Source organism: Amblyraja radiata, chromosome 6, assembly GCF_010909765.2.
Source record: "Amblyraja radiata isolate CabotCenter1 chromosome 6, sAmbRad1.1.pri, whole genome shotgun sequence".
In the NCBI taxonomy this organism is placed as follows: Eukaryota; Metazoa; Chordata; class Chondrichthyes; order Rajiformes; family Rajidae; genus Amblyraja; species Amblyraja radiata.
Window position 1 is genome coordinate 48,094,887 of NC_045961.1, and position 22,094 is coordinate 48,116,980.

At 45.4% G+C, this 22,094-nt stretch overlaps 1 protein-coding gene across 1 annotated transcript in view; it reads left to right on the plus strand.

The window, feature by feature from the left end:
* rnf17 (ring finger protein 17) overlaps window positions 1–22,094 on the plus strand; it is a 67,175-nt gene that overhangs the window by 9,571 nt on the left and 35,510 nt on the right. Inside the window, exons 7-11 of the mRNA XM_033023434.1 lie at window positions 426–594; window positions 1,625–1,815; window positions 3,106–3,256; window positions 4,634–4,784; window positions 9,444–9,559. Of these exons, the coding sequence (XP_032879325.1) occupies window positions 426–594; window positions 1,625–1,815; window positions 3,106–3,256; window positions 4,634–4,784; window positions 9,444–9,559 (778 nt within the window). The remainder of the gene's footprint in view (window positions 1–425; window positions 595–1,624; window positions 1,816–3,105; window positions 3,257–4,633; window positions 4,785–9,443; window positions 9,560–22,094) is intronic.

Here is a 22,094-nt window from a genome sequence, read left to right on the forward strand (position 1 = left end):
GGAAACTAGTAATGTTTTACCAAAATTTTCCCCTCCCATGTGTTTTAACCTTCTGGCCAATCTATTCAGAAATGTTGCTAAAGTCCATGAATACCATATCTATCACCCTGCCTTCATCAATGTTTTTGGTTATCTCCTCAAAAAAATCGTTCAGATTTGTGAGACAAGATTTCCCCTGCACAAAACAATGCAGACTCCCCCTCATCAGGTTCTGCCTTTCCAAGTAAACAAAAATACTGTCATAGAGTCGTATGGCACAGAAACAGCCCCTTTGCCCAACCTGTCCAAGATGCTCCATCTAAGCTATCTTTGTCCATCTTTGCCTGCATTTGGCTAGTATCTCTCCAAACAGTCCAATAAAATATTAAGTGTTCATCTAATACCTGTACATCATTTTCTATTAGACTAACTTTTATTATTCATAGAATTGACATTCCTGAGAAGAAGTTGGAAGATGTTGTGCATGTTTTCACACATGTCAGTGACTTCAGCCATTATGTACGGAAATTGAACCCCCAACTGAAAGGACCGTTAAAAAATATACCTCCATTGGCAATCAAATGCTCATTAAAAGATATTGTGCCAGCAAATCCAGTAAGTGACTTATTTTAAACCAGCAACACAGTTAATGGATGTTTTGTAAACTACACCTTTTTGGCTTTAAGAGATGAGCAATTCTGTTTGTTACCTTTGGACTTACTCATTTGGAATCTCCTTTTAAAAGTGTTATTCAAATGAAAATTGAAGTACCTTATCTATATAGACTCACATGTATGATTATTTTGAATAAGGGACTTCTGATCATCACTCTTGACTTCCCTTTGTAAAGGAGATTATATTTCTGTTTATTTTGATCTTTAAATTTAGCTATGTAAGTTTTTCATTTTTTTAGTTCTGATTTTTTTGTTGATAGAATTAGGTTCGATAGTTATTTTCCAACTTCATGTTTGATAATTTTATTCAGTGGGCATATGTCACATTATGCATACTTTAGATGTACTGGAAAATGTGAGCTAGAGATGACACACACACAATATGGAGTGAAATGTATTTTTGAGTTCTGCTTTCTTTTCGGTTTGGTTCATGCTTTTGGGAATAAATTTCTGAATCTGGTTCTGTGGCAACATTTTCAATCACTCCTTCAAATTGATTTTGAAGATGCTACCTCAGCGTGCCCAAGAATACAATTTCGGGCAACATAGCAAGGAGGGAGGGAGGATCAGGATAACCTGGAAAGATAGTTCATCAGTTGAGTTGAGAAACAATGGAATCTATTTCTGGCATTTTTCCAGTTCTGATGGTTTACTGACCTGATATGTGTTGTGTATTTGGGTGCTTGGAACTGACTTAAAAGAACACTCAGATATGGGAGTAAACTAACAAGCTTCTTTATTCCAGGACGCCACCTTGAGTCTCCCCCAGCGCATGCGTCCCCTCGCACAAGACATAACATATGCTAATTATATCAAATACATCACAATATGTTAACCCCATTTTCCCTTGCCTGAGCTTCTCCCTCCTGCACTTTTTTGTTTTATTTAAAATTTCCAGTAACTCCAATTGTTTTGTGTTAAAATTTGTTATCGTCTGATTTAATCATCTTTTTTGTTATTCACTTTGATAGAATAACATTTGGAATGTGGAAGCGAGGACTGAATTTACTCGAATTGTGGATAACAAGGCTGTACAAATGATAGTTTTAGGAAAGGATGGAGACAAACTGCTTGTGGATTTGAAGAAGTCTCCAATGGATAAGATGGGGAGTGATGTTCCTGTATCACTAAGGGATGCTCTTGTTTTTTTGGAACTAGCCAGGTATGCCTTTGAGAATGTATAAATTATTTTAGTTTTTAATTAATTATTGAAGGTTATTTGCTATTTTGCAAGAATGTTAAGTAGATTTACTGTTATGTTGCTATTATCTAACTGATTCAACATGACATTTCCAGTGTAACAGGGTGCTGAATCCCTGCTGTCTACTGTTGTACAGGTAAAAGTAGCAGTTCTCTTCTTCTAATCTTGGCAGAATGTTTGCAAAAGCCAGTGGACTGATAGATCCTTTTCATATCAATCTAGCAAGATCAGTGCATAGATAGATCACAAAAAGTTCACAAAACACTGGTTGCACTGTTGGTTGCTGTTTGTATACATAATATTTATATTCCGTCATTAATTGCTCTTGGGATGGTAGGGTATGGTGCCACCTTGATGTGCTGCGCTCTTATCAAGCTATTTCTTTATTAGGTAGAAGATGCTAGAATTTTGATCCAAGCATAATGAATTAATGACTACATAGTTTCAAGATGGGGTTATATACAAAGTATGATGTCACCATTAAGGTTTTGTTACCATGTCTTACTGTGCCAGAAAAAAATCTACAATTTCAAGCATTAGCTCCTTTGTGTGGTGTATATTACATAGGATTTCAAGAATGCATGCCAAGATTCACTATGCTGAGAAAATTGAATCAAAGTACGTGAGATAGATATGAATTGTCAATCTCCAACTGATCATTGCCAAAGTTAGGGGTTGTTTACTAAATTGGAGTAAAGCAGATTACCACGCTATTATGCATCAGCTAGAAGGAGTAAATTGGGAGCAGCTGTTATTGGGTTAGCCCACATTAGACATTGGCATAGTTTAAAGTACAGGTGATCAGAGTTCTGGACCAGCATTTTCCAGAAAGGAAGAGGATCAGGGTGGCAAGGCAAGGGGACCTTGGATAACCAGAAAGGTTGTAACTTAGGTCAGTAAGAAAAAGGAAGCATACAAAAGATTCCGGAAGATGAAATTAGACAGGACCTTTGAGGAATGTAAACCAAGCAGGAAAGAACTTGAACAGACAAGACAGTGGTGTTCAAGACGCTTTTAGATAAGCACATAATTAAATATACAGGGAATGGAGGGATATTAATCATATGCAGGCAGAATAGATTAGTTTAATTCGGTATGATATTTGGCACAGACATTGTGGGCCGATGGGCCTGCTTCTGTACGGTTCTTTGTAAATTACACATCTAATGCCCAAACTTGATGAATAATCCAAACACAATTATCTGCCTTGGATATGATGGTGAATATTTTCTTAACCATTTTTCTTCCCAGGTTTGTTAGTGAATGTCTTGTTCCCATGTCAAATCTGGAAACCAATGAGTTACCAATGCAGTATTATCTACCAGTTATACCGCCTTTCTTAAAAGAGAGTCAGATAATGGTCACTCACATCAACAATCCATTGGATTTCTATATTCAGTTGGTAAATATTAAATATTTAGAATATTCTTGTCAAACATATTCATTTGGAATCGTGTGTGCACATTTTTTACAGTTTAAAATAACCACCATTTTCTCTCACAGTGTAATCAACCAGCATTAAGTTATTTCTAATGATCCTTTCAAAATGAAGGACTTTTCCGATGCATGTCTTGAGTTGGGGATTTTACAAGTCTAGTGCTATTAGCAGGATCACTAACCTCTCGTTATTGGGAATGATTTTGAGATCTGGAAGTATTGGACAGGGGTTTTCCATATATAGCAGTACTTTGAGATGAGCTCTTATGGTTTTGAAAGGCAAGTGGAGTGTGTAGGAAGTGGATAAGAAAGCAGGATAAAATAGAACTAGTGTGAGTGGTCGATGGTCAGTGAGGACTCTGGGCCAAAGGGCCTGTTTCCACCCTTCAATCAATTTCCTAAAATTCTGTTTCAATCAATTTCAATCAGAAAATTAGGAAAACAATCAGATGTGAGGTATATAAACAATCAGATGTGAGGTATAACAATTTTACAGTGGATAAAAATTAGTTAAACCAAGAAGCAAGTAGGTAAAAATAGATGCAAAGCGCAGTGTTGGAGTAACTCAGCGGGTCAGGCAACATCTATAGAGGGAATGGAAAAGCAATGTATAGGGTTGGGGCTCTTTTTCAGATGATAAGCATGAAGGTGAAAATATTGCAGAGGAATTTGAAATGACATGCCCTACAAATAATGGGCCACATGCATAGACTATTCTTTTGCACAAGGAGTGCCGTCTCAAAATATGTTGCGGGTAAAATAGGGACAGTTGTAGAAATCTGATGATGGATGAGAAATGAAATTTAAATATTGAGGTGTCAAAATGTGGCCAACTGAAAAGAGGCACTGATAGAGTGAAAAATTCCTCTGCCAATCATTACTAAAGTTAAGTATTTGTGTTTTCTTGTACGGAGAACAAAGTAATTGTAGTGTTCTGAAATCAGTTCTAGGTTATTGTTTTGATCCATGTCAAAGTTTCCTATTCCCACTGCCAATGATTTTCCTGTATTTTAAAGAGGACATTTTTGCATTGACTGTAAGAATCGTTAAGTAATTGGGTGTTGATAGAAAAAGGAACCGTCTATATATTTCCATTGGGTGTGTGGAAATTGTAGTGTAGTGTTGGGTTGTAGTGTAAATAGTTCATTGTAAAAAGGATTTGTAACGGCTTGTGTTTCTTGTTCATGTCTGTCTAACCAGCATGAATATAGTTCCTCCTCATCTCTGTAGACTATTTGTTACTTTAATTAGCACTGAATGTATCCATTATAGATATCTTTGGTCTATCAATTTTTGTGAAGATATATAGCAAGTAATTGTTATTTACTGCCCCTAATTGCAGATTGATAATGTGGATCTTCTCATTCTTACAAGAAACATGTTTGAATTGTATAATGGGAAAGACGCCAATTTGGAGATCTTGTGCCCAGTTGTAGGACAAGCGTGTGCTGCACTATTTGACGACGGAGGTTGGTACAGATGTCAAATTAATGGTAAGTGTAATCTGGTCAATATTTGAGGGATTGTTTATTTCCAGTCATTTGACGTGACTTTTCCAGTCACGTCAAATGAAAAATCTTTTTCTTTAAATTGAGCTTTTATTCAAACTGAGTCAAAGAGTAACATTCTGCAAATATTGTATTTACTTTGGATGATGTTCAACATGATGTTAAGATTTAACCCACTAATATTCATAATTTGACATTCTTTGCTCACCTGAAGTTTCCATCAATGGCTTTGCAGAATCATTTGATTTTTTTTCACTGTCATCACTGCTACTAAGCGATGTTCTCTTATTAACCCTTTAAGGGCCAGAATCACTGAGGTAGCTAGATAGTGTTTACCCTATTTTTGAAAGCACATTACAAATGCATCTCTGTTTTTTCACTTGAGGCCAGAATATCCAACTTTGGGATGGAAAACGTATCGGAGAATGCCAGTTCTTCATATTCTAAGATAGCAGTTTTTGAAAGACTTGAATGAAAAGATCCAAATCGGTCTATGGTTTATTTATTGTTACAGTGAAATGTTTGTTCTGCATGCTTACCAGTTAAATCCTCCAAAAATGGAGTATAATAAACCCTCTTCTGGATGAGCATGCAGAAAGTCGCCATGTTCTGGCACCATCGTGTGCAACTTACAAGACTTTGAAAAGAACAATCTTTGCCTAAGGAGATATGAAAGTTCCTTTATTTTCACTTTAAGACCAGGCATCCTGGTGACACTGGATCAGTGAATTGGGTGCTGGCCTGGCCCATCACGATGCGGTTAGCTACTTGCATGCCCACTCTGTGCAGCTGTTGCTCTTTAATTCCTTCGCTCACCTGGCTGCAGTAGCGCCTCTCACAGCTGTGCTCTGTCAGCACCATAACTCATCCGTTGCCTCCAGCAGCCACCCCTCCACTTCTATGAGCCAAAGTCGCCATGACCTGCTTTCCAAGCCAATCACTGAACTTTTACTGTGATCCACTCGCCACTCCAGTCTATCCTTTCAATGTTTACATGCTCCACCACCTGAAAATTATGAAATATTCTGGGAAAGGCAAGGAGAAGATAGGCCATTGGTGAAAATATGTAAAATGGCACTCTGATTCCCATAGGCTGTGCACTCTGGCTCCAGATAATGCTGATCAGTACATTGGTTTGATCTCGTTTCTAAACAGTGTGAAAATTGTCTTTTTCAAGTACTAAAATCATGTTTATGTCTATTATCTGTATCTACAGTAGGGTTAATTAGTAAACTTCTTGGACCCAGGTCTGTACTCCTTAGTCTCAGCTCTATAAAGTTTGGCCATTAGTTATTTAGAGCAGATTATAGTAGGAATTAGACATTTAAAGCAGTAGGTATCAGCATGGAATCTCTGGTACCAAAATGTTGCATTATTTGATCCCATCCAACCTTCTCAATCGACAAATTTCTTTGCATCAGCTGTATGCTTGCCAATATTGTTGGTTTTTCTACACTTTCACAAAATGACTCATTGCTTTATCATTCAGTATTTATTCTTCAGGTTTGAAATGTGTTGCCTCAAAATTATTCTGTTTAAGATCAATTTTCATATTGCCCAAAACCACCTTCTCAAGCAACAAATATTATAGCTGATCATTGCGCAGTCTCTGCTGTAACCAATAAGGTAACATACTAATAGCTGAAGAATGGAATTAGGGTGGAAAGTTCTTCTGGAGCTAAATGGCTTTTTTCTGGAAATTATTCTGGAATCTTTGAACATATGATGGCAGAAACATTACTCCAGCTAAATCTTGTGTCACTGGCTAAGATTCTTTCTACCTTCCTGGATGCCTTTTTGAGAGTTAGATACCACTCTCTGTCTCTGAAATCCATCACCAAGATTATATCTCACAGGTTTTACCTTCCAGATTTCATGTTTACCACATTAAGGCACAGCTGCTGTTTGCCAGCCATCTAATGAATGGGGGAGTGGGCAGATGCATGGCAGATGAAGGTTAATGCGGATAAATATGAGGTTATCCACTTTGGTAGCAAAAACAGGAAGGCAGATTACTATCTAAATGGCGTCAAGTTGGGAAAAGGGGAAGTACAACGGGATCTGGGGGTCCTTGTTCATCAGTCAATGAAAGTAAGCATGCAGGTACAGCAGGCAGTGAAGAAAGCGAATGGCATGTTGGCCTTTATAACAGGAGGTGTTGAGTATAGGAGCAAAGAGGTCCTTCTGGAGTTGTATAGGGGCCTAGTGAGACCACACCTGGAATATTGTGTGCAGTTTTGGTCCCCTAATTTGAGGAAGGACATTCTTGCTATTGAGGGAGTGCAGCGCAGGTTTACAAGGTTAATTCCTGGGATGGCGGGACTGTCAAATGCTGTGAGAGTGGAGCGACTGGGCTTGTATACTCTGGAGTTTAGAAGGACGAGAGGGGATCTTATTGAAACACATAAGATTATTAAGGGTTTGGACATGCTGGGGGCAGGAAACATGTTCCCGATGTTGGGGGAGTCCAGAACCAGGGGCCACAGTTTAAGAATAAGGGGTAAGCCATTTAGAACGGAGACGAGGAAACACTTTTTCTCACAGAGAGTTTTGAGTCTGTGGAATTATCTGCCTCAGAGGGCGATGGAGTCCAGTTTTCTGGATACTTTCAAGCGAGAGCTAGATAGGGATCTTAAAGATAGCAGAGTCAGGGGAGAAGGCAGGAACGGGGTACTGATTGGGGATGATCAGCCATGATCACATTGAATGCCGTGCTGGCTCGAAGGGCCGAATGGCCTACTCCTGCGCCTATTGTCTCTTGAAATTCAGTCACGTTGCTGTTGTCTTCCATTGTGAAGACTGATGCAAAAATATGATTCAATTCCTCCGCCATTTCTTTATTCCCCCATTATCACTTCTCCAGCATCATTTTCCAGTGGTCCAACATCTACTCTTGCCTCAATATTCAGTGGCCTCCATAATAGACAAAGACCCATCATTTATTTATTTGACTCTGTACTCCACAATTTGAGATTTGTAATAGAAAAAAATCAAAAAATGTGGTTTAAGTGCACATTGTCAGATTTTAATGAAGGCCATTTTTATACATTTTGGTTTCATCATGTAGAAATTACGGCAGTGTTTATACATAGTCCCCCCCCCCCCCCCCCCCCCATTTCAGGTCACTATAATGTTTGGGACACAGCGTTGTCGTGTAAATGAAAGTAGTCATGCTTAGTATTTTGTTGCATATCCTTTGCTTCAAAGACTGCTTGAAGTCTGCGATTCATGGACATCTCCAGTTGCTGGGTGTCTGCTCTGGTAATGCTCTGCCAGGCCTGTATTGCAGCCATCTTTAGCTTATGCTTGTTTTGGGGGCTAGTTCCCTTCAGTTTCCTCTTCAGCATATAAAAGGGGTGCTCAATTCGGTTCAGATCTGGTGATTGGCCAATCACCCGATCTCAAGAAGTGACCATGTTTCAGCTTTGAAAAACTCCTTTATTGCTTTAGCAGTATGTTTGGGATCATTGTTTTGCTGTAGAATGAACCGTCGGCCATTGAGTTTTGAAGCATTTGTTTGAACTTGAGCAGATAGGATGTCTATACACTTCAGAATTCGTTATGCTACCACCATCAGCAGTTGTATCATCAATGAAGATAAGTGAGCCAGTACCTTCAGCAGCCGTACAGCCCAGGCCATAACCCCCCCACCACCGTGTTTCACAGAAGAGGTGGAATGCTATGGATCTTGGGCAGTTCCTTCTCTCCTCCATTCTTTACTCCTGCCATCGTTCCGATTTAAGTTAATCTTCGTCTCATCTGTCCACAAGACCCCTTTCCAGAACTGTGGTTGCTCTTTTAAGTACTTCTTGGCAAACTATAACCCGGCCATCCTATTTTTGCGATTAACCAGTGATTTGTATCTTGCAGTGTAGTCTCTGTATTTCTGTTCATGAAGTCTTCTGCGGACAGTGGTCATTGACAAATCCTCATCTGAAGAGTGTTTCTGATCTGTTGGACAGGTGTTTAGGGATTTTACTTTATTATAGAGAGAATTCTTCCGTCATCAGCTGTGGAGGTCTACCTTGGCCTGCTAGTCCCTTTGTGTATAGTAAGCTCACCAGTGCTCTCTTCTTAATGATGTTCTAAACAGTTGATTTTGGTACGCCTAAGGTTTGGCTGATGTCTCTAACAGTTTTATTCTTGTTTCTCAATCTCATAATGGCTTCTTTGACTTGCATTGTCATAACTTTGGTCCTCATGTTGATAAATAGCAATAAAAGTTTCCAAAGGTGATGGAAAGACTGGAGGAAAGACTAGGTGCTGCGATAGAGGCAACTAAATAAATGATGGGTCTTTGTCCCAAACATTATGGAGGGCACTGTATATATGAAGACTCTTGCTATTATTCTTCAGGTTCCTACCCATAAATCTTCATCTTGCTAGAAACATTCATGGCTCCTTTTTAAAAAAAATTGCTAAATCTGGCCTGGGCCACATTTTCCTACTCTATGCAAAATACTCATAATTAATTTCTGCTGTTTGTAAAAAAAAAAAAAAAAATCATATTTGTGAGAGCTAAATATTTTGTATGTCCAAAAATTATTTTTGAAATAGCTTTGTATTTCGGGTACATTTGGGTTTCTTACTCTGTATGTGTTTAAAGCATCACAGAGTTTAGAAGACTTAAAATATTTTTTTCAGGGTTGCCTGGACATCGAGAAGTTGATGTCAAATATGTAGATTATGGCAACACTGCAAGAATACCAGCAACAAATATACGAAAATTAAAAAGGGACTTCCTAACTTTACCAATACAGGTAGGTGTTGACCATGATGTACCAATTTTTAATGTAAGATGTTTAGCAGTGCATCCCAAAATTTTAGACTGCAGTTTTCTATTCTTTTACCACAATTACAAACCCAATAGCTTAGACAAGAGGATTGTGTTTACAGGTGTGGATTCATGATCTGGATTGGATTGCCTGTGAGGGTATTATAAATAATATCTATATCTATCTATCTATCTATCTATCTATTAAAACTGTGCGTGTGTTTGTGGGTGTATGTGATTTGGCCTTTGATTCCTTGCTCCGCCAAAACAACATCGAAAAACTCCGATCCATTTCACTTTTACATTCACTCATCCACTCCTCAAAATATTTGGACATTTTTATGTACACATTTTTTAATAAATCCCCCCCCCCCCCCCCCCCACACACTCACTCGTTTTAACATCTAAACGGGACTCACGAGCTGCTGACGTCACAATCCAACATGTCGACCAATCCAGGCACACCTGCCTCCAATATGCCTACAAGTACGCTCGCGCCACGTCTCCCGCTGCTGGACTCCCGCCTGCCCGCCCCCCACTTCACCTCTCTCCCCCATCCTCTCCTTCCTCTCCCCCTCCTCTCCCCCACTCCGCCCTCTCCCCCCCCCCCCCCCCCCCCCCCCCCCCCATACTCGGAGTCTGAAGCGCCGAGTATGCGAGCCCATGGAGCTCAGAAATATCTAGCTCCATGGGCTCCGCGGCCTTGCTCGGGGTCCATGCCCGTCCACATCCTCACTCGGGTCCGGCGCCTAGTGGGGAGGCTGCTGCCGCGGGCCAAGACCGGTTCGACGCCCGCAGCCTCGCTCGGGGTCCTCAGGTCGATCCCTGCCCGTGGCCTCCCTCGAGTCCATGTCCGCCGCCCAGCGCCTGGTGGGGAGGCTGCTGCCTAGGCTGGAGCAGAGCCTGGAGCTGGAGTGAGGGCCAAACCCGGAGTTTGGGATGGGGACGTGACCGGGGCCAAAAAGAAGCCACCCCACACCCGCCAGCAGTCTCTCTGTCTCTGCTCTCTCTGCTCTCTCTCTGCGCTCTCTCTCTCCCTCTCCCTCTCCCCCCTCTCCTCTCAAGACCTCTGCACTTACACCTGCTGGGCGGCCCTACCCCTCTCCTCCCTCCCTTAATATAATATCAATGGGGGTGGTTAGTGTGTGTGTGTGTGAGGGGTGGTTTGTGTGTGTGTGAGAGGTTGGTTAGTGTGTGTGTGACGCCTCAGGCCGCCCCCTCCCCTCGCAACCGCGCGTTGCGGGAACAGACCCAACGGGTCTGCACTTGGTCTAGTATATTAATAAAACTCTCATCTTGTTTGTTTCTATGCCTGCGTGTCTGTCTGTAATTGTGATCACGGAACTACGCCAAAACGGTACGAAAACGCACCACCCTCTCACAATTATCCTGTGGTGATTTGTGTCAAGTTTAGTTCAGATTGATGTTATATTTTACAAGTTAATGACATTTTTAGATTTACAAAACCCCTATTTGAGAAATATTTATTCCCTGTGCTTACAGCTAAAATGTCACAATGGGATTGTAGCCCTGCTCGCAACATTGTTGCTGTCCAAGTACATTGAGTCCTGCTACCCCTAGCAAGTGCAATTGCATTTTTTTTAAAGTCACTGTACACTGAGTTCTGCTAGCTATCAAGTGCAATTGCATTTTTTTTAAATGAGGGATGGTGAATAAGGTGAAATGAGCAGTCGTTGCGCAGTTGGGAGCTATGGGTGAGTGGTGGAATATTGCCTTGGGGAAGGGGTTGCGTTGGGGGACCAGGCTTCCCATGTGACAGGGACCCAACAGGTCCCACTTGGTCAATCTATCTATCTATATTTAAAACTGTGTGGCTGCCGCCTGCCGTCCGTCCGGCTGCCTTTCTGCCTTTTGATTCGTTCCATCGTGTGATGTCACAATGCCCAATGCTCGCAGATGTCCAATCGGAATGGATCCATTTACATATGCCTTTGCACCAGCCCCAGCCCCAGCCCCTGGTGAACGTTCCATCGTGTGATGTCACAATGCCCAAAGACATTCTTGCCATAGAGGGAGTACAGAGAAGGTTAACCAGACTGATTCCTGGGATGTCAGGACTTTCATATGAAGAAAGACTGGATAGACTCGGTTTGTACTCACTAGAATTTACAAGATTGAGGGGGGATCTTATAGAATCTTATGTTTCTATGTTTCCCTCTCCTCACCCCTCTCCCTCTCCCACCCATCCCTCTCTCCTCCACCCCCCTTCACTCTCTACCCCACCCCCTTCCCTCTCCCCCCGCCCCCTTCCCCCTACCCCTCTGTCCCTCTTCCACCACTCCCCTACCCCTCCCTCCCCACTCTTCCACTTCTCTACCCCCTTCCCCCTCCACTCTCCCTCCCCACTCTTTCCCCTCTCTCCCCCACCCCGCTCCCCCTCCCTCCCTCCCCACCCCCCCCCCTCCCCCACATCTCTCTCCCCATCACCTTCTCTCACCCCCTACCCCGCTCTCCTTTCCCTCCCAAATCTGTCCCGTTTCCTCCTCTCCCCTCCCTACCCTCTTCTCACCCCCCCCCCCCCCCCCCCCCCCCCCTATGTGTTGTGGGGGGGGTTAATGTGAGTGTGATGCCTCTGCCCCCCCCCCCCCCCCCCGCAAACGCCGTTGGGGAAACAGACCCAACGGGTCTGCACTCGGTCTAGTATATTACTAAAACTCTCATCTTGTTTGTGATTCTGAGTGCGTGCGTGTCTGTGTGCTCCCAGAACTACGCCAAAACAGTACACGATAGCGCTACAATTTTTGTACCACCTTACAATTGTCATTTGGTGTGTTTTTATCAAGTTTTGCTCAGATTGATGGTATATTTTACGTTATTCACATTTTGAACTTCAAAATCCAGATTGAGAAAGAATCAATTGAACACTGCAGTGGTAGTTCCAGCTATGACGTCACAATGGGATCTCATTTCTATTATTATAAAACTCTGATCTTGGATGCTTACTTGTGTGTTTGCTTGCTTGAACTTTTTCTTTGATTCGCATCTCCTCGAAAACCCGATGCGGTTACGGTGCAATTTTTACATATTCCGGTAGAGATTTATCTCATGATTTCCAAATTCCACATCTGAAAATTTGATTCATTATTTCCCCAGTTTTTTACTAAAATTGTTCACCAATCTGACATTTAAAAAAAATCTAATGTGCTGAAGCGAGCTGGATGACGTCCCTATGCCTCTGCTCCTCGTGGCAAGCTGTGCAGAATTTTCAACGCGCAGCCCCACTGTTTTCCACGAGCTGCGAGTTATGTGGCCTCCCCCCTCCCCCCTCCCCCTCTGCCCCTCCTCTCCCCCTCTGCCCCTCCCCTCCCCCTCTGCCCCTCCCCTCCCCCTCTGCCCCTCCCCTACCCCTCTGCCCCTCCCCTACCCCTCTGCCCCTCCCCTACCCCTCTGCCCCTCCCCTACCCCTCTGCCCCTCCCCTACCCCTCTGCCCCTCCCCTCTGCCTCCCCCTCCTTCTCTGCCTCCCCCTCCTTCTCTGCCCCCCCTCCTTCTCTGCCCCCCCTCCTTCTCTGCCCCCCCTCCTTCTCTGCACCCCCCTCCTTCTCTGCCCCCCTCCTTCTCTGCCCCCCTCCTTCTCTGCCCCCCCCTCCTTCTCTGCCCCCCCCCTCCTTCTCTGCCTCCCCCCCTCCTTCTCTGCCCCCCCCCTCCTTCTCTGCCCCCCCCCTCCTTCTCTGCCCCCCCTCCTTCTCTGCCCCCCCCTCCTTCTCTGCCCCCCCCTCCTTCTCTGCCCCCCCCTCCTTCTCTGCCCCCCCCTCCTTCTCTGCCCCCCTTCCTTCTCTGCCCCCCCCTCCTTCTCTCCCCCCCTCCTTCTCTGCCCCCCATCCTTCTCTGCCCCCCCTCCTTCTCTGCCCCCCCCTCTCCTTCTCTGCCCCCTCTCCTTCTCTGCCCCCTCTCCTTCTCTGCCCCCCCCCTCCTTCTCTGCCACCCCTCCTTCTCTGCCCCCCCCCATCCTCTCTAGGGAATGGTGAATATTAGGACCTATGGGTGGGTGGTGGAGTATTGTGTTCGGGAACCAGCCCTCACCCTGTGACGTCGCGCCCCCCCACCCCACCCCTCAATCCACCCTCCCTCTCTACCTCCCCCCCGCAACCAACGGGTCCCCCTTGGTGTAGTTTACATTTTTTTTAACTCGCTGTCCCTGATAAAAGCTCGCTGGACACACACATGGACTGGGCCCGGAGCCGCGCTCCTCCCTCCCCCTCCCGCGGCTCAATACCACAACCTCAAAAAGTCAGTGACTGACTTTGTTATTTTAAAATGCCGTGCGTGCAGAGCTGCGGGAGGGGAGGGAGAGTGAGAGGCAACCAGGGGGGGGGGGGATGGGAAGAGGGAGAGGCAACCAGCTGCGGGCGGGGGGCGGAGCAACAGCCCCCGGACCCCACACCGGCTCGAACCACAGCCCAGGACTCTGAGCAGGGCTGGAACCAGACACAGACACGGACTGAGCCCGGAGTTGTGCTTCCCCCTCCCGCGGCTCCAGACCGGAATATTGCATTGGGGGAACGAGGCCTAACGGGACCCATTTGGGGTAGGGAGTGGAGTGGGGTTATGGACAAAGTTAACAAAGACGGGACTCCCAGTCCAATGAGAGATTTGTACCATCGTTGGGAGGGAGTGGGGGAGGGGATGAGGAGAGGATTGTTGTTTAATGTTATTTTAACAGATAGAAGGAGAGGAGGGGGGTAGGGAGGGGAGAGGGGTTATGGTGGGAGGGAGGGAGTGACTGAGGGTAGCGGAAAGGCGGGTGAGGAGGAGAGGGGGAAAAAGAGGGAGGGTGAAGAGGAGGGGGAGGGAGTGCTGGGGGATGAAGGGAAATGAGCCACGCCTGCGCAATTGGGGGCTATGGGTAAGTGATGGAATATTTGCGGACGATACAACCGTGGTGGGGCTCATCTCAAATGGGAACGAGGTCGTCTATAGAGAGGAGGTGCACAGACTTTCTGAGTGGTGTGCTCACAACAATCTCTCTCTGAACACTAAAAAGACAGGAGATCATCACTGATTTCAGGCGACATAGAGCGGAGCTCAGGCCACTGGAGATAGGGGGCGAGGAGGTGGAGAGGGTGCCTAGTTTTAAATTTCTAGGAATCAACATCAGTGAGGATCTTAAATGGTCTGTGAACTCTGCTATAGTTGTAAAAAAGGCGCAACAGAGACTTTACTTCCTCAGAACACTGAGGAAGGCCCATCTGTCTGCTAAACTGCTGGAGTCTTTCTACCGCTGTTCGGTAGAAAGCATACTGACTTACTGCATAACTGCCTGGTTTGGGAACTGCTCAGCAGCTGACAGAGCAGCTCTCCAGAGGGTGATAAAAACTGCCCAGGGTATCATTGGACTCCCCCTGCCCCCTCTGGAGGACATTTACCACTCCAGATGCCGCAGCAGGACCTGTAATATCGTGAAAGACATTACACATCCTTGTCACCACCTTTTCACACTGCTGCCCTCAGGAAAAAAGTACAGGTCGCTAAAGTCACGCTCTGCCAGACTCAAGAACAGCTTTTACCCATCAGCAATCTTGGAACTGAACTCTGTCTCGGGAGCGGGTTATGGGGAAGGAGGTGGGGTGGGAGACAGTGTTAATTTATGTAAATGTTAATCCATGGGTGGGTTTGGGGAGGGAGGGAGTGTAAAAAGTATGAGTATGTGAATGTTTGAAGTTCTTTTAAATGGAGAGACACAGTAATCTCGTTGTATGTGACACATGCAATGACAATAAAGCATTCTGATTCTGATTGCGTTTGGGGAACGAGGCCCAACGGGTCTCACTAGGTCTACTATCTGTCTGTCTATCCCACTTCCGGTCTGGGTTGTAATTAAATTAGCGCAAAAACTCTACCCTATATCGCTAGGATTTTTCCCCACCTTACTCACCGTTCTCCTCGCTCCAACCCACCTAGTTTTGTTCCGATCGGTGAAATATGAGAAAAGTCATGAAGGTTTAAAAAATCGTGTGATCAGCAGATTGGTCTTCTCGCCTGTCAGTTACCATAAAGATAACGCCCCTTCTGGCACACGCTGGAGAATAAAGCCCCGGAGGCGCGGCTGAGTAAACAAGCCGTGCTGATTGAGTCCGCAAGAGTGGAGTCGGGCAAGCCGCTGTGTGGAGTCGGGCAAGCCGCTGTGTGGAGTCGGGCAAGCCGCTGTGTGGGGTCGGGCAAGCCGCTGTGGGGTCGGGCAAGCCGCTGTGGGGTCGGGCAAGCCGCTGTGTGGGGTCGGGCAAGCTGCTGTGTGGGTTCGGGCAAGCCGCTGTGTGGGTTCGGGCAAGCCGCTGTGTGGGTTCGGGCAAGCCGCTGTGTGGGGTCGGGCAAGCCGCTGTGTGGTGCCGCGGCCGGTAGCCGCTGAGTGGAATCCCACCCTCCCACACACCTTGTTTATTCCCTGTGCTTACAGCTGTGACGTCACAGTGGGATTGTAGCCCTGCTCGCAACATTGTTGCTATTCAAGTACACCGAGTCCTGCTAGCCCTAGCAAGTGCAAATGTATTTTTTGTAAGTCACAGTACACCGAGTTCTGCTAGCTAGCAAGTGCAATTGCATATTTTTTTAGTTTAAAAATGAGGGAGGGTGAATAAGGCGAAATGAGCAGCCCTTGCACAGTTGTCGGCTATGAGTGAGTGGTGGAATATTGCGTCGGGGAACGGGTTGCGTTGGGGGACCAGGCCTCCCGTGTGACGTACCCAACGGGTCCCACTTGGTCTATTGACATTTAAAAATTTACAAAACCCCACTTTGAGAACAATAACTTGGCTGTTGATGGGAGTTTCTGGCAGCTATGATGTCACAATGGGATCTCACTGTCCACCAAACACAATGGGATCTAATTTCCATAAGCTGCCGTGAACAGTCATCCACCCGACAATAACATCACAATGGGATCTCAGCTGCCAATCAACAGTTTTGGGATAAGCTCCTCCCAGTGCAATGAGAGATTTCTTATATTGTTATTAGGAGAGGTAAGGAGTGGGGGAGGGGAGGAGAAGAAATGCCATTTTAACATTGTGTTTAGTGGGGGAGTGCGAAAGAGGAGAGGTGAGGGAGGAAGTGACTGAGGGTTGGGAAAAGGAGAAGGAGGGAGAGGTGAGGGAGGGAGTGGAGGAGGAGAGGGAGTGTGAAGACTAGGGAGGGAGGGTGAAGACTAGGGAGGGAGTGTATGAGCCGTGCCTGTGTTGGGGGCTATGGGTAAGTGTTGGAATAATGCATTGGGGGAATGGGTACATCACAATGGAATCTCAATTAGCAGCAAATCTGGGATAGCTAATCTCATTTTAAAAAAACAAGATTCTTGGGAAGAGGTTTTTCATTGTGCGGGGTGGAATTGGGGAGAGGTTTCATTTCAGAACGTTCCTTGTGTGGGGGGTGGGATGGTGAGAGGTCAGCATCGACGCCACCCACCCCCTCCCCCCCCCCCCCTTAACGTGGGGGGTTTTCATTGTGGTGGGGGGGGGAGTGTAATAGGGGAGAGGTTTCGTTTACAAAAGAAAATTCCAGAACTTTCCTTGGGGGGGGGGGGGGTGAGATGGTGAGTTTAAGAAAGATTCAGCAGTGGCAGTTAGAGCTATGACATCACAATGGGACCTGCCCGTGAACAGTTGAGATTTTTTTTTAAATCCGTTTTAATCAGATCTTTCCTTTATAAAAACAAATTCCAGAATTATCCTTATGGGGGGTGGGATGGGAAGATGTCCACGTGGGGGGTTTCATTGTGGGGGGGGTAGAATAGGGGAGAGGTTTTATTTCCAGAACTTTCCTTGGGGGGGGTGGGATGGTGGGAGGTGAGCACCGAAGCCGCGCCCATTGAGGGGGTGGAATAAGGGAGAGGTTTCATTTATAAAAATAATCCCAGAATCTTCCTTGTGGGGGGGGGTGGGATCGGGAGTTTGAGAAAGATTCACGTGGCAGTTAGAGCTATAACATCACAATAGGATCTCATTTACATAACCTGCCTGTGAACAGTCTTCCAGCCCACAATGACATCACAATGGGATCAGCAGCTTCCACCTCAACGTGGGTGGGTGGGGAGGGAGTGAGAATTTTTTTAAATCCGCTTTAATCAGATTCTTGGGGAGAGGTTTCATATACAAAATAATTCGAGGATTTTCAATGTTGGGGTTGGGATGGAGGGAGGTGAATGCCGACGCTCCCCCCCCCCCCCCCCCACGTTGGGACGATTGATTAGCTCCGTGGAGCGCCAACGCCGCCCCCCAACTTGAGGTTTCATTTAAAAAATCTAAACTTTAAAAACGTCAGACGTGCCTGCTCAGTTGGGAGCTATGGGTGAGTGGTGAAATATTCCGTCAGGGGAACGGCTGCGTTGAGGAACGCGCGAGTGCTGGAAATGAGTTGCGTTGGGGGAACGGGTGAGTGGTGGATTATTGCGTTGGGGGAACGGGACCCAATGGGTCCTACATGGTCTAGTATATATTACTAAAACTCTCATCATGTTTGGATATCTGCCTGTCTGTGAGCGTGTGAGTGAGATCATGAAATTACGCCAAAACGATGCACGATAGCGCTAAAATGTTTACACCACTTTACTCACAATTGTCTTGTGTGTTTTCAACGAGTTTCGTTCAGATTTATGTCATATTTTACAAGTTATTAACATTTTTAGCTTTACAATATCCCACTTTGAGAAAGATTTCTTCCAATCTGAACTGGCAGTTACCAGTTATGATGTCACAATGCCCTACCAGGACACAGTCCTTGACAGCAAATTTCCTTCAGTGGAAAAATCTGCCAGCCTAACCCAGCACATATGTGATTGCAAAGCCATATCAAAGTTTAAAGGCCCTGTCAGTGGCACCTACATCACATTAGAGAATAAAAAAATGTTAGTGCAATTGCAGTTTAAAATGAGAGAGGGTAAAAAAATGTGCCGGCCTTCACAGTTGGGGGCTATGGCTGAGTGTTGGAATATTGTGTTGGGGGAACAGGTTGCTTTGGGGGAACGGGTGAGTGGTAGAATATTGCGTTGGGGAACGGGTTGCGTTGGGAGACCAGGCTTCCCGTCGGGGCTATGGGCGAGTGGTTGAGTATTGCGTTGGGGGAACGGGTTGTATTGGGGGACAAGGCCACCCGTGTGACAGGGACCCAACGGGCCCCACTTGGTCACTAAAACTCTCATCTTGTTTGTTTGTCTGTGTGTGAGTTCTGGAAACTCCGCCAAAACTGTACACGATAGCGCTACCATTTTTTTGCCCACCTTACCATTGTCCTGGGATGTGCAGTACCAAATTTTGTTCAGATTGATGTCATATTTTGGAAGTTATTGACATTTAAAACTTAAAATGACAAAGCAGCACCCACACTTGCCGGCCGCGCCTGCTCTGTTGGGGGAGGCCCGTCAGCCCCGTGTGTGTGCAGTGGGCCTGGTATCTGCGATGCGGTGGGTCTGGTGGCAGGGAGAGACCCAATGGTTCCACTGGCCGTCTAGTCAACAATAAATTTGAAAAACAAAATATTGACAGTACAGAAATTGTGAGTTTATAGAAAAGAAGGGGAACGGATAGGGTGAAATCATAGTCTTTTACCCAGAGGTGGGGAATCAAGAAACAGAGGAATAGGTTTGAGAGAAGAAAGATTTAATAGGAACCTGAGAGGCAACTTTTTACCACAAAGGGTGATGGGTATGTGAAACGAGCTGCCAGAGGAGGTAGTTGACACAGGCACTATAACAATATTTAAAAGACGCATTTGAAAAGTATGAATAGGACGTGGGCCAAACGTGGCAAGGTGGGACTGGTGTAGATGGGGCATCTTGGTGAAAGCTCTTTAAAACATCAGACTGAAGGATGGTCTAGACCCAAAATGTTACCTATCCATGTTCTTCAGAGATGTTGCCTGACCTGCTGAGTTACTCCAACAGTTTGTGGCTCTTTAAAACATCTTGCCCATGCACAATGGGCTGTTACGTCTTTCTGTGATCAAGTTTGTGATTTTACAATTGACTCCAAATGTTTGGTACCTATCATTCATAAGCTAACCATGGTCTAAGTGTACCATAAACTTATCCTTTGTCCTGTGAAAAATTCTTAGACAGTCGAACTTTGGATTTTAAGATCAACTGTAAACTAAACTACTGCTTCAAAAATCCATGGAGTAAAAATTAATTTAAAGCCATTACGTGGCATAGATTGGGTATTACACTTGGAATGCAAGTTCAGTCATGTAAATTCAACTAAATTATCGAAATTAACACAGCTGATTAATTTGTTAGTAATTAACAGTAGTATTTGCACTGTTCATTGGTGTGTGTACAGGGAGTGTCAATGTGGAGTACTTTTTAAACTCTCAATTTTACAGACTATCTCACCTAAAGATTATGGTGTACTCAAGGTGGGTGTATAAAATTATGAAAACAAAAAAAGTGGAAATTCAAGCTCTAACATGCAAAATGTGCACATATCTGTCAGCATACTTTGTAACCCACTTCCAAAATTTGTTTCCACATGAGTCAGTGTAACTTAAAATTGTATGTTGACTGTTACGTAGTAGTGTATGGACGACAGATGGCACAATGGGCTAAGTGTTCGGCTGGCAACCGGAAGGTAGCTGGTTCGAATCCCGCTTGGAGTGCATACTGTCGTTGTGTCCTTGGGCAAGACACTTCACCCACCTTTGCCTGTGTGTGTGAATGTAATTATGTGAAGCACTTTGGGGTCAATGCAAGTTGACTAAAAATGTGCTATAAAAATAAAGAAATTTAAAAAATTTAATTTAAAGTGCTCCAACTCTCAGGATAACCAATTACACAGTAAAGTAACTATCTTACTGTTGCTTTTGACTAATATTTTGAGGTTAAGATTTACCGTATTTCCCGACAATGAAGACGCTTTTTTTTTTTTTTTTTTTTTTTTTTTTGCTCGCTCCCCCTCCCCCTCTCCGAGTTGGAAGCTATGGGTAAGTGATGGATTATTGCATTGGGGGAACAGTTTACGTTGGAACGGGTGAGTGGTGGAAACGGGATGTGCTGGGGGAACGGGTGAGTGGTGGAATATTGCGTTGGGGGAATGGGTCCCAATTGTATTATTATATTACTAAAACTCTCATCATGTTTGTTTCCATCTATCTATTTATGCGCACATATGTGATCCCGGAACTGCGCCAAAGCGGTGCACGACAGCGCTAACATTTTTGCATCACCTTACTCACGATTGTCCTGTGGTGGTTTGTGTCAAGTTTCGTTCAGATTGATGTTCCAGTATGTTTTAAGCCCCTGTCCCACTGTACGAGGTAATTCATAAGTTCTCCCGAGTTTTACAATACAATACAATACAATTTTATTTGTCATTTGGACCCCTTGAGGTCCAAACGAAATGACGTTTCTGCAGCCATACATTACAAACAAATAGACCCAAGACACAACATAATTTACATAAACATCCATCACATTGCTGTGATGGAAGGCCAAAAAAACGTATCTCTCCACTGCACTCTCCCCCCCGATGTCAGAGTCAAAGTCAAAGCCCCCGGCGGGCGATGGCGAATTGTCCCGCGGCCATTAAAGCCACGCCAAGTGATGCAAGGTCGCACACCGGGTTCTTGATGTTAGAGCCCCCGGCGTGCGCTCGCAGAGTCCCGCGGCCATTCCAAGCCGCGCGGGGCGATGATGTAAGGCCCCGCTCCAGGAGCTCTTCAACCCCGCAACTCGGGCGGGAGAAGTCGCCGTTGCGGGAGCCCTGAAAAGCGGTCTCCCTCCAGGGACCCGCGGGCTCCCGGTGCCGCCGTCCGCCAGACCCGCAGTTGCAGCCTCTGAACCTCCGGAGGTCGGGCCGCAGCAGCGCTCCACCACTGCTCCACCCGCTCTGGACTCGGCCAGCTCCGCGACGGTGAGGTGAGTAGTCGGCACCAGAGCCCCCGGTCTTCCTGTTGGAGGCCGCTCCTTGTTGCAGCCCCAACGACAACGGAGACCAGACAAAGAAAAGGTCGGGTCTCCCGTGCAGGGAGAGATTTAAAAGTTACCCCCTCCCTCCCACCCCACCCCCCCCCCCCCCACACACATACCCCAACAAAAAAATAACAAAAACTACATAAAAACATAGACATAAAATAATAAAAACGCAGACGGACTGCAGAGGCCGCTGCAGACGAGAGTCGCGCCGCCCACCTGATTCGAACTCGTAGAATGTCCGTAGGAGTTTTTGGATGTCTCGTAGCGGCTCGTAATGCTAACGGCAGGTACTCGAGGAAACCCGGTAACTCGTAAAGTTTTTTCAACTGAAAAATGTCCATGAGTAAAAAAATACTCGTGATGAAAAAAATTGTTACTTTTTACTCTTAGTTACTTCATGGGCAGACCGTAGTAGACTCGTAGATAATTTGCCGTCTACGAAGGAAAAAACGTAAGAATTCCGCCCAATGCTCTTTTAAAATTAGATGAAAAATGACACTGTTCACTCATTTAAAAATCACTTGCCTTTAGTCTATCAGACCTACAGATACTGAGGAGAAAGGGTTGTTTTCTGTCTAATTGCCATGAGTACAACGGAACGATGCCTT